Source organism: Equus asinus, chromosome 20 (assembly GCF_041296235.1).
Source record: "Equus asinus isolate D_3611 breed Donkey chromosome 20, EquAss-T2T_v2, whole genome shotgun sequence".
Classification (NCBI taxonomy): Eukaryota; Metazoa; Chordata; class Mammalia; order Perissodactyla; family Equidae; genus Equus; species Equus asinus.
In genome coordinates this window covers 79,615,927-79,629,048 of record NC_091809.1, presented here as the reverse complement: position 1 = coordinate 79,629,048, position 13,122 = coordinate 79,615,927, and the positions used below count along the sequence as shown (strand labels likewise).

Here is a 13,122-nt window from a genome sequence, read left to right as displayed (position 1 = left end):
TTTCAAGGCCCAATTGGGGAGCTTCTGTCTTTTCATTTGTAAGTTGGATGTAATCACGAGAACCTATCCCACAGGGTGGTTTGGGGACAAAACGCTATAATCCATGTAAATCACTTAACCCCCTCTCTGCTACATGCTAAATGCTCCATACATGTTAATTACTATCTTAAAATAATATATATGATGGTGACATGAATACTATATCTAATTATATAGATAATAATTATTGGATTTTAGGTCTATTTGACTCTTTCCACCATCTGAAGACTTTCTTTTATGCCAATTTAGCATGTGCCCCGTATGTCCCATGTGGATAACTAAGAGCCACCTCTGTGGCAGTGCAAGCCACAGCTCCATCTGCCCATGGCTACTTTCAAGTCACCCAAATGTGTGTGAGGACAGGAGACTTGGAGGTGACTGTTACCCAGGAGTTAGACGAGTGCCACAATGACAGGTGATGCTGACAGGCAGACATTTCTCTCGGTGTGTCTGACGAGGCTCACTCCTGCCTTCTGCAGTGTCACTGTGGCCTACATGACAGTCTACTTTGTGACAAAGTTCCTATTTGGGGATTGTTCTATTTGGGTGGTCCGTATGGTCTGAAAATTCTCCCCCATTCTGTCCTTGCTGGCAAACCTTCTGCTGGGGTCACCTGGCATCCCAGCCACCAAAGCTGAGGCCCCCGGAATGCCCACAGAAGTGCAAACCTGAAACCTGTCTTCTTCCAGGTTCTCTGCCTGATCGAGATGTTCTCAGGACTTCCCACTGTGATCATCAAAGTCACTCAACACAGTTAGGATGACGTCCTCATTTATTCCAAGGATAAGCAAACTGTGGTGCTCAAATTACCATGCCAAGGTTTCAACTGTGCCCCCTATTACTTCAGTCTGTCATGTCCACAGACTACAGAGTAACTGCTGCACCTTTCTAGAGATGGAAGGAGTTCAGGCTCTTGCTACCTGCCCCACCGTTATTAATGACTGCCTCTCATTGTAACTGATTACCCCCAACCACTTACAATCACGCAGGATTCATTTGCCACTGAGCCATCTGAAACTGACACGTGCAGCTTACCATACAACATGCAACAAGGCAGAGGAGAGACAGGAAATTCTCCACTGGTTGGCTTACCTATGTCTGAAATCTTTATTTCTGACAGAAGACAGGAGAGCAGGGAATAGAAGAAAGAATGAGGTGTTAGCAGCAGGGTTAGAAGCATTATTAGCAGCCTGAAAACTTGACAGCAATGGTACTGTATAATACTATAATAAATAAAGACTTAGCAGCTCTGACACTGATATATTTTATATTGGATATTACTTGTCAGTGAGCTCACTTACAAGCAGCTACATATCACAGAAGAGGCACAGTTTCACCTGCACTGCTACTGCTGACTTCAGGGGAAGAGGATGAAGTTGACATGTTGCTGCTTCCACCAGGGCTAAGACAGAGGCTGAACAGTGGATCCCTCCCCTGTACAGAGACACATCCCCAGAGATACACACGCTCACTGCCGTGTCTCTGCGTGCGCACTGCCCTACAGAGAGTTATCAAAACTTGTGTAGCCCACCACGATCCTCCTCACGATAGGATACAGAATTGGAGACATAGTATAATTAGAAGGGAGGGGGTGACACAGGGAAACAGGCCTGGGAAAAAAGACTGGAAGAAAATATATCAAGATGATAACATATTAATAAATTTTCTTTCCAAATTTCATTTACTCCTCACTTCCCTACCCACTGTCTTCCATGATCTCCCAGCTGTGGGAGGGAGATAGGGAAAACGGGATCTCTTATTTGAAAGATGTGAAAACGGAGGTCCAGAGAGGGTAAGTCTCTTGCCCAAAAATGTATAGCCTCTCCGCCAAGGTGGGCTGTTCCCCTAGTCCATGGCTCTTCCCATGATAGTGCAGGAGATGGAAAGACAATATGAGCAGTTGACTGAAGCAAATACACCCCAGGGTTCCTTCTTCTTTGGCAGATGTTTATGCCAGTCAAACTTATAAAAGAGAGAAGAAAAGCAGGGAATATTCCATCGGTGCCCTTATTCTCATTCAGCCTGATACTTGATTTCCTGAGTCCACAGAATGGGAGCTTCTGATGCTTTTCGTGGCCAAAGACCCTCTCTTTCATTTGTCCCTGTGTGTGGAATACTTGATTTCCTGAGTCCACAGAATGGGAGCTTCTGATGCTTTTCGTGGCCAAAGACCCTCTCTTTCATTTGTCCCTGTGTGTGGGCGAACACTCACAGTCTCATCTTGAGGGCCGTGATGGCTGTCGGTCAGCCAGCAAGCCGTCCCCTCCTCTCACACACGCACTGCAGTGAGAGTCGCAGCAAGCACTTACTCCAGGGAATAACTGTGCTCTGTCTCTCACAGTCAGGATGGGGAAAAAGAAAAGGCTGACTCACTCGGTGGGCTCTGCAGCACCTTAGGAGCAGACGGGTGCTGCCAATTTCAGCCTGTGGGCCTTATCTCTGTAGTGGGCAGCTGAAGACAACTGCCACTAACTCTGATGAGTGTTAAGTGGCAGGGCCAAACCTGGGAACACCGGTGTGGGGGCCTTGTCCATTATGCCATCCCTTGTCCTTATAGAAAGACTCGTGTGATCATTCCAATCCATTTGGTGCTAGGAAACAGAAAGAAGATTCAAGGGCTTCCAAGCAGTCTAACTCTTGGTTGCTAGCAGCCTTCTACCTCATCTGAACACTAAGGACATCTCCCTGTTCCAAGTGTGGCTTGTCTTCATGCAGTGCCCGGTGGAAAGCAGTACCTACTTCCCCAGAGCCCTCAGCTTACAGTTTAGCCTCTGAGCTGGGAAGTGAAAAGTCCCAGAGTCTGACAGGTGACAGGTGAGGCTCTGTCTTTCCTGCTTTTCTGGGCCCAGTGGGTAATGCCAGGTGGGCCCAGAGGATGGCAAAGGGATGACGTTATTAAGACCTGTGAGGAAGGCCTCACCTTACATACCTCAACTCCAGGATGTTGGTGACGTTCCCAGAGGGGAAGATCCTTCGGATGTAGTTGAAATCTCCCACATAGAGGCTCCCGTCGGAGCCACAGGTGAGGGCCACGGGGGCCAGGAGCTTGTTGCCATCAGCAAGGCCATTGCAGCTGGGGCAGGAGATGCTTCTGCGGCGCCCATTGCCCATGATGCTCCCGATGACAGGTGGCTGCTGAGACACGAACTGGTTCTCTCCATTCCCTTTGTGCAAGATGCCTGGGACAAGGACAGAAGAACAGAGTCATCCATGGAGCAGGGACTGGCTGTCTTCTGTGGCCGACCAGAGAGTCACCAGGATTTTGCAAGGAATGCAAAACCTCTGCCTACTATTTCCAGACTCACCTCCCAAGGCCGCCTCTCCTCCATAATGAAACCCAGTGTCCTGAACAGGCCAGACTGCTTTACTGACTGAATTCTCCCAACTCTGTGAGAGGTACTATTATTCCCCCTCTACTAATGGGGAACAGGCTAGGTGGCTCACCCAAGGTCACACGGATGATAGGAGAAGCACTCCTGATCTGCACTCTCAGTCATTCAGCTTCACTGCCTCTCAAACCAATAACACACATCTCATGCACCTGCTCCATGTCTCTACTCCAGCAAGAATTCTTTATTGCACTTAACGTGTTTCTCTCTTTTTAGATTGATACCGTTTCTGCATCCCCTAGAGCCTAGCACAGAACCTGACACAGAGTAGACACCACAAATGTTTATAGAAATGCACAAGTGAGCTCATGGTCTCTTTTCACCAAAGTAGAGCCAAGAGACCTGGGTGTCCACCTGTTTCTGCTACTAAAGGACTGATCTCAGATTTTGCATAGTCCCTTCATGGCTTTAACTGCTGTTTGGCCTCAGTTTCCCCACCAGCAAAGTGAAGGGATTGACCTTGACTTGTAAGCTTCATCTCATATCTATACTATTCCTTTTCAGTCCAGATTATCCTTTATCTCCTGTATTATTGCCACAGCTTCCCATTGGACTCCCGGCCTCCTGCCTCACCCGTTCCATACTGAAGCCTGAGTGAGTTTTGCTTTTTATGGTCACAAGAATCTTCTCCCATGCTCGCACCTATTAGCTGTGTCCTATATTGAACAGATATCTTTCATTTTTATGTAGTCTAATCAATCATTTTTCTACTCTAATGTTTGTGCTTTTTCTATTTTATTCTTTTTGGCAGAGGAAGATTAGCCCTGAACTAACACCTGTGCCAATCTTCCTCTATTTTGTATGTGGGATGCCTCCACAGCATGGCGTGGAGTAAGTCTGCACCTGGGATCTGAACCCGTGAACCTGGGCCACCAACGTGGAGTGTGCCAATCTTAACTGCTACACCACAGGGCTGGGCCTTGTTTGTGCTTTTTTTAGGTTTTGGGAATCCTTCTCTGAGATCATAAAAGTATTCTCCTGTATTTTCCTCTATTAATTTTAGAGTGTTATCTTCAAATTTAGATCTTTAATCAAGCTTTATTTATTTTGTATGCAAAATACATAAAAATACAGTGTGAACTCAGTTTTGTTTTTCTTCACATATTAAGCCAATTTTGCCAGTACCAATTCCTGAAACACCTATCCCTCCTCCACGGATACATGACGTTACCTCCATCATATACCAATTTCCTGTATTTACAGGGTGTGTGGCAGAAACTTGTAGTCATCCACGGATCTCCATCCTAGCTACCCTGTCTGTATTCCAAATTATAGAACCCCTGATGTTTAGCTAGGCACATGACTATCTGGAACCGACTACAATCCCCAGCCCCATGTGCAGCTACACTTGGCAGATGACTAAAGTGCTGGCTGATGGCGTGGAAGTAGAAGTCGTGTGGGCAGCTGCTGGGAGGTGTCCTTACAATGGAAGGGTCCTGCTCTTAGTCCTTTCTCTCCTTCTTGCTGGCTGGAAAGTGGATGTGACGGCTGGAGCTGACGCGGTCACCTTGGACTATGACCGTGGGGATGGAGGCGTGATTAGAGCAACAAGAGGGGAGGAGCCTGGACCTGTGACCCTGCAGAGTGCCAAACCAGCCCTGGACTATCCCCCTCCAGACTTTCAGGTGAGTGAGAAACAAATTTTTAACTTGTTTGCAATTCTTTTATTTTGGCTTTTCTGACATTCGTGGCCAACCCTAGTTTTAATTACTACTCACAGTTTCTGGTCTCCTTGCTCTGTCCCGAGGAATCTTCTGATCCGTTCCTGTGCCAGCACCACATAGTTTTAGAGATTATGGTTTTTCTACGATAGCTTAATATCTGGTGAGTGCCTCTTTTTTGTTCTTAAAGCCTGTCTTATCTATTCATAACTCTTTATTCTATCATAAATTTTAGAATTAGTTTGCTAATTTCCCCCCAAAACACGTGGTGGCTTTGATAGACATTCATTGCATCTATAGATCAGGCAGGAGATATCCGGCCTCATTGCCATATTTAGCTGTCCTGTCTCTGAACACAGTCAGGGTGAGCTATCTAAAACACAGATCTGACTGTGTCATAGCAGGCGTTAGATCTTTCAGAGGCTTGACCTTTGCCTCTGGATGAAGTTGAGTGCTAATCTTCTTACCCTGGGCTCCAGCTGCTCAAGCCCCCAGCTTTGGCTTTGCTAGTCCCTGCATTTCAACCTTTGCTCAAACCACAATGAATCTTCTCTCCAAATCCTCTTCTTTCAGGCTTCAGTGCTTTGGCACATACTGTGCCCTTTGCCTAGAATGTTCTCCCACTTGATACATAGGGCTAATTCTATGGACCCACTGAGACTCAGGTCAGGAGTCCTCTCCAAAGGGCCGCCTTGCTGAACCAAGAAGCTGGGTGAGGTGCTCCTCTTCTCTGCACACATAGTGTCCCGCACTTCCCTCTGGGATGGTGCTGTCCATGGCACAGCATGGATGTTACCTAGGAAGTGTTTGCTTCCAACCAGAGTGGACATTCCTGAGGCCTTTCATTTCTGCATCTCCAGTGCCTAGTGGTGACAAGATTAGAGCAGGTACCCAGAGAATATATGTTGACTAATCCTTCTGACCAACTGATCACATATGAGCCTACATAATTTGAAGTGTGCATCTTTTGTCTGGTTGGGCACAAAGGCTATGAGACGGGGGTCACACGCCTGGCCCGGCTCCTTGAAGTCTACTAATCCACTCACCACTTTGAATGTTGAGAGCATGATGTTTGTCCAGGCTCCATCCTCCCAGTTTGGAAGCATCGATTTCATAGCCCTGCAGCACTGCTGTTCTTTTTTCCCACAGGATCAGATCTGGGCAGGATTCATACTCATAACCCACGGAAACTGTAAAAAACAAAAGGCACAAAATGTAGAGGTGAGCAAACCCTTATCTTTGGCTTTTAGTCCTGCATGCAAGGCCCTGCTTGTCTTTTGTAGAAGAGGACAAAAGGGTCATATTTCTCAGGTGGAATCACATCTGTGTGCAATGCTAACACAGGGATGACGAGCTTTAACATCCTTTTTTGAAGAGTGATCGTACGTTATTAGGAAAAGTTAAGCAAATGTACTAAATACTTTAAAAAGGACCCAAGTGAATCAATTCCAGGGAAATAATCTTTAGTGTGGAAAATACTTTGGGCACAGAAGTCTTCACTGCAGTGTTATTTATAACAGTGGAAAACTGGGAGTAATATACAGGTTCAAAAGGGATGAGAGCTTGAGCAAACCAAAGTGCATCCGTTTGAGAAATATTATGCACTGGAAATTACGGTTAAGAAGACCATGGGGTGACATGGAAAATGATTATGGACTAATGCTAAGTTGAAAACACTGGTTATATACAATATTATATCTGTGTTTTAAAAAAAACTATACATGAAAAAAGAAAATAAATTTAATTATTAGCAAGTGCTTGTATTCGTTTACAGGAACATGGATGACTTTATTTCTATTTTTTGTCCATTTTTCATATTTTGATTAATGAACATGATATTACTTTTATAAAGAAAAAAACTCCAAAATCATTTATAAGGAATAAATGGAAAAGGAGCTCAGTTAGGGTACTTTGACAGCTGAAAGTTGCTTTGAGGTCTCAAGGCTTGAAAATCTCTGGTTTCACTCGTGTTTCATAAATCCAGGTCTCCTTAGAAGGTCCCTGGGATGCAGGCTAACCACAGCAGGCTCCCTGAGCCTGGGTTTGGAAAAAGCCCTGTACCTGCCCTATGGAAAGAAACCAGCACAGACGGGAACACCATTTCTTCCAGGTAACTTCTGTGCAGACATTATTTTCTAGTGGGCAATAGCCTACCACATGCTCAAGACAGGAACTAACATTGGGCAGCCCCTTGAAGTTTCTTTTAGGTGCCATAAAAGACCGCTGGCCATCTGTGGCAGGAGGGGAATGTAGTTGGAAGAGGTCCCTGTGACCTCTTCCCTGTGACCTTGAGTTCCTTAAGTGACCACTATGCCTCCTACGGGTCACCCGTGATCTCACCCCATAAACTCTAGCTCTTGAAGTCTCACTGTGTAGACACTTCCCTTTTTAACTGACTGGTGGGCACTAAATGTGGTCATTTCATCTGAAAAGGTTGTAAGGCTTCATCGTTTCTGAAGAGACAACAGATACAGTTTGGTCTACAGAAGGGTTCGTGAACAGAGAGATGGCATCTCTGCTCCCAGTGTGCCCTGTGGGGTAGGGTGGGATACAAAACTACAGGGAAGACCTGGGATAAGCCCAGCTCTGTTCCTTCCTTGTGCATCCTTGGGAAGTCACCTCACCTCTCTGGGACTCAGTTTCCTCAGGCAGAATTTGAGGACAATTTCTCACTCACAGGCTGGTTGTGAGGATGAACGGAGATAGCAATGCACAGGGGAGCACGTCGCCCGGAGCAGGGGCTCAACAGACACTCTCCTTCCCTCCTTCCTTCCTTTCCTCCCTCTCTTTTTACCCCTTCCTTTCTTCTTCCTACAGTATTACTCCTTCTCCACTTCCTCATTCTGCCTCTGCTGACTCTAGAAAGGGAATGATGAAGTTGGAGCAGCGTTCAAGATGAGAAGGGGTTTCCTGGCTATTCTTCTAAGGACGTCGAGGGTTAGCCCTGCAGGGGTTAGGACCGCTGACAGTCCAGCTCTGAACCCCACCTGGGACCTTCTCTCACCCAGAAGCTGAAATGAGCACAACCAGGCCCTGAAGTCCAGGTCTGTGTGGGGCTGGGACTCCAGGAGAGGCTCTAGTTACCTTCTGCTTCATCTTAAGAAAAGACAGAAATAACAACAAAGAGACAACCTCTCTGATTGGAAATGAGGTAAAGAGGCCAAAAAGCCTTTCTGATGATGGAAGAATCTTAGCTCCCACACCTCAATAAAACTGAAGAAACCCAGGAGCTCCAAGCTCCCATATTTTTAATGGGTAAGTTCAGGCCCGAAGGCTGTGGGGGCCAGGGCCATGTCCACGTGGCTCTATGTTTGTGGCATAGCCTCTTTTAGCCCATCACATACCACCATAGTGCTTTTCAACGGCCTTTTCGGTTTTCTAACTTCTTTTATTTTTTTTTTCCTGATGAGAACTTTTAAGATTTACTCTCTTAGCAATTTTCAAATATACAATACAGTATTATTAACTATAGTTACCATGCTGTACATTATATCCCCGGGACTTATTTATTTTGTAAGTGGAAGTTTATACCTTTTGGCCACCTTCACCCTTTTCATTCACCCCCTAACCTCCACCTCTGGCAACCTGTATATGTTCTCTGTATCAGTGAGCTAAGTTTTTTTTTTAGATTCCACGTATAAGTGATAACTTCTCTTTTTAATGGTCAAGTTTTCCACATTCAGATCTTCGAGTACATTCTTTTAGGTCATGGATGGTGACTGAATGGTCTCGAAGGGCAACTAAGCCTTAGGCATTTCTGAGAAGGGGAAGAGAGGAAGAAGAAACAAGGGAAGTGGAAAAAGAGCCCTGTCCCCTGCAGGTGCTATTGTCTCTCTTGAGGATGGCGTTGAGTCCTGTGGCTGGGAGGCTTACCGAAGGCTTCTGAGAGCCCGAACACCTTCTGGTTGTACACGTCTGTCTTGTCCCAGATGAAATAATAGGATAAGTCTGGGGCTGCAGCAAACCACTTCCTGAAGAGGCGGCCCTCAACCGCCACCATGAGGTGAACCTTCATGAGGTTGAAGGGGATGGTAGGGTGGGTGAGGCTGATCCTCAGGACAGATTTGTAGCCAGGAGTACGGCTGCTCAGGTAGCTCAGCCGCATCTTGCAGCCAGAGATGGAGATTTCCTCCTGCAAAGCCTAGAGAGACAGATCATAGCAAGTGACGGTCATGGAATCGCTCGTGGAGGGAAGATGGCCACAGCCCCACCCACATACTCTGGGTGTTCAAGAGGCAGAAGAGGAAGTAGAGATGGAGGAGGGGAGAAGAGAAGAGGAGGAGCAGGAACTAGAACAAAGAGAAGAAAGAAGAGGGGGAAGCACAGTGTGAAATAGAGTAGGAGGAGGAGAGAAAAAAGGAAGAGAGGGAGAAAAGGGAAGAGGAGGAGGGAAAGAAGAGTCAGAAGGCCCGGTTCCCAGGGCCAACTCTGATGTGGCACAACCCTGCCTCATTGAGCCTCAGCTTTCTCCTCCATTCAACAGGAATGACGATGCTCATCTCATCGCATTATTGAGAGGAACGTGGAAGATAATGTGTGTAAAATAATCATAATGTCACTCTCATTTACTAGCTGTGTCATCCTAGAAAACTCATGGGACCTCTGAATCTCACTTTCCTCATTGGATTAGTGTGAGGATTGAGTAAGTTCACATATATAAAGTGCCCAGCACATAATGATACTCAATAAATGCTACTAAGTGGGACGATGGTGCTGCTGGTGGTGGTGGTGCCGGAAGCAGGGGGTACTATGAAGAAAGACCTTTCCCTCAGACTAATCCAGACCACTGCCTCAGCAAGGATTGCTTCTCTCTCAAAGCTTTCCTAAAGTAAGATCTGTTTCAAATGGCTTTCCTCTTCAGGAAAGTAAACAGAGATTACGAGATGTTGACCAAACAATTAGGCAGGGTTGAGAGCACACCCTGCCAAGGTCCTGTGGCTAATATCCCCAGCTCATCCATAGAAAGAGGTCGAATCAGCCACATGGAGTTTCTGTGCTCCAATGCTGTGCTAGATGAACAGAGTGGTGGGGAAGGCAGCACTTTATCTACTGGGTGCAATGGGCTCGGGTCCAAGATGGCAAGTTTAAATTAATGCCTGGATGATCAGGCACATGGCAAAAGCAGAGAACTTTTATCAGCTTGATGCTCTGGGCTCTGTTTCAAGAAGGGGACATTAAATCAATTGAGGCTAACGTATCCATTAAAAGGACAGTGATTATTCTCTTCCTGTGTTCACAGAGGAACTGGGCCTTCACAAAGAAAGCCTTTTCCTTTCTGTCCATTTCATAGATAGGTGTGAACTCCCACCCCTACTCTATTTTCCTGAACATAGAAAACTTCAGGGATTGGGCCTAAACCAAAGCAATCTTCTTAAACCTCAGCTTACAAGTTCTAGGCAAAGCAGGCTCCATACTCCAGTGAACCATAGGCCGAGTTTAAGTGCCATCCTGATGCTCTCATAAATATTTACCTTATTTTACATATTCTTTAAAATTTACATCTCCCAGTACTTGCAAAGGCTAGTCAATGACTAGGAAAACCCAAGAGGGCGTTCTCATGTATTTCACGAATCTGATAATAAGCAAGGTTTGTGACCCAGCTGGGCTTGTAGACACCCAGCCCAGGGAGCACTGTAAAGAGGGTGGGACCTTTAACCTTATTTGTTCCAAAGTCCCTGCTCCTGGGAAAATGTCTGGCTGGAGCTGAACCAGGGTTGAGTAGCAAATTACTTCTCTCCAGCAAGCTCTGTCTCCGCTGACAACCACTTCAAGAGAAAGGTCAGCCTGGTAGTGGAGACAGGAGACAAGCGCTGAATCTCTGAAAAGGAGTGAGGTTTCAACCTGTGGCTGCAATGAAAATTTCAAAATGGTTGTACTTCCTTCTTGTGGGCTGGCGTCTGAAGCCACTCAACAGGGCACACAGAGATGTGTTTTGCTCAGCCAGGCGTGAAACATACACACAAAAATGTATAAACTCCCCGCTCCACCAGCACTGGCAGTCCATTCACATGCGCATAGCCGGAGCTCTCGTTAGGCAGTGGAGACCACGGGCGCATCTCCCTGCACTGCTCTCTCTCCTCTTCCCCAGGCCTTCATTTCTGCCACTAGAAATGAGGCTGGGATAGTGGAAGAAATTCAACTCTGCACAGCTTAATGCTAGGCAAAGAATCTATCTTGATTTCTATCAGATTAAAATGCATCTTTCCAAATTAGTTCCTTTTAATGATAATTAAGTAAAAGACTTGCACGTATAGATTTGAGCCAAAGCAATCCTTAATTGGCATGAAGGCAGCCTGTGTAAAATAATCTTAACAATAATTGCTAAAATTTATTGCGTCCCTACTGGGTGCCAGACATTGTGCCATAAGCACCTCATATACATTTTTACCTTTAATCTTTATTATCATGCTCACTATTTGAGACCCTCTGTCTCACTCCTCTTGGTAGAACCTATCATCAAAAATTTTTTTAACAGAAATAATAGTGGGGGGAAGAAAGAGGGTTGGGAAAAAGGAAAGTGGAAGTCAACTGGCTGGCAGAGCAGAAAGAGAGTGGGAATTTATTATATGCTGGAGTGTGCCAGGCAGTTTCCAGTGCTCATGTGTCTCCAGTGTGTAAGAGGGGTGGCCATCATATTGTGACACCACAGCTACTGTGGATTCTGGCAGCTGGATTCTGCATGGTGGGCTGATGAGGTCTTGTTTTTCCCTGTCTCTGAGATCCTCCTCCACCCCCCAAAGGAAACAACATCATGGAGAAATGCAGTTAAGAAAATGGGGTACCTGAATTTCTGGAACGATGGGGCCTTTCTCTGCACAGGAGCTGGCAAAGGACGTCAGTGCGGATGGAGACACGACAGGGTTGGGGCGGGCGAAGTTGCTCAGGTCACAGCTGGGGATCTCATTCTCCTCATGTCGCATGGTGATGGTTTCCATGACAAAGAAGCGGTCCCAAGGCAGCCAGAGGGTGTGCTCCTGTGTGATGAAAGGTGCCCGCTCGAAACGCAGGATGATGGAGATGCCGCCATTTGTGACCAAGTCAAAGCTGTGTGGGAGGGGAGGATTGAGAAGAAGAGGAGACGGGGGAGCAGAAAAAGAAGGAAATGAGATGAGGAGGAAGGGAAGAAGTAAGAGGAGGAGAAAGAGAGATATAGAAAGGAGAAAAAAATTATACCAAAGGGTCTGAGTACTTGTTGAGGAGGCTCTAAAACCTAAAAGACTTCAGTGCAGCCACAAATAGTAACACAGATCCCAGGAAGCATTATTATTATTTTTTTTTTTAAATGATTACCACAGAGAATTTATCAAAACCAAATTAATAACCCCTGCCAAGGAGAGCCATTTGCCAGGACATGGAACAGCTGATGAGTCTCTGCTATCGTGCTTCTGGTACTTAGGACCTCTTAGCGTTGAAGCCCAGTGAAAAGTCTGCACAAGCCCTGCACTGGTGTTAGGAACCCTAAGCCTAGTCCTACCTCTACCATGAACTACTGTGTAATCTTGGGGTAAGCCACTGAACTTCTCTGATCCTCAATATTCTCATCTATAAAATGTAAAGGTTTAAATAGATTATCCTTAAGTCACTAAGATTCTATGACTCTACAGCATTTTATCTCTGATTATGATAGATTACTCAAAAGAGGCCTTTGGAATCACAAAATAGCCAAGCAACTTAGAGACAGGCACAATCAGAATCATAGGATATTAGAAGTGAAACGGGAACCAGAAGACTGAGTTCCAACCTCCCAGCTGAGATGAGGTCTCCAGGATAGTGTCCCTTAGAGCCAGTCACCCAGCCTTTGTTCATGTTCATTGCCCTCGCCAATCTGATGCTTCAGTCTCTTTTACTGAATCACCATGAGTGGGCCATTTGGTCACTTCTAGTGACGAGGAGCTTGCTGTGTCTACAAGAGGATTGTCCCATCCTTGGTTAATTCTGATTGTTAGGACTTTTTTTTTTGGAATTGAGCCTTTCCTTATAGAAGAGAGGGAACTGGTCCCTCTCCTTAGAGCCCTTTAGCCACTGGGCCTTGT

The 13,122-nt window shown here is 45.9% G+C and overlaps 1 protein-coding gene across 8 annotated transcripts in view; it reads right to left on the bottom strand.

Annotated features, from left to right (window-relative positions):
- Positions 1-13,122, bottom strand: part of TENM4 (teneurin transmembrane protein 4) — a 728,135-nt gene that overhangs the window by 55,205 nt on the left and 659,808 nt on the right. For 6 of the 8 annotated variants that reach the window (XM_070490574.1, XM_070490568.1, XM_044753286.2 and 3 more), the window contains 5 exons: positions 11,872-12,133; positions 8,963-9,230; positions 6,136-6,279; positions 2,969-3,218; positions 1,132-1,152 (listed from right to left, as the gene is read on the bottom strand). In XM_070490574.1, the coding sequence (XP_070346675.1) occupies positions 1,132-1,152; positions 2,969-3,218; positions 6,136-6,279; positions 8,963-9,230; positions 11,872-12,133 (945 nt within the window). The remainder of the gene's footprint in view (positions 1-1,131; positions 1,153-2,968; positions 3,219-6,135; positions 6,280-8,962; positions 9,231-11,871; positions 12,134-13,122) is intronic. The other 2 variants (XM_070490572.1, XM_070490573.1) reach the window with 1 other exon arrangement.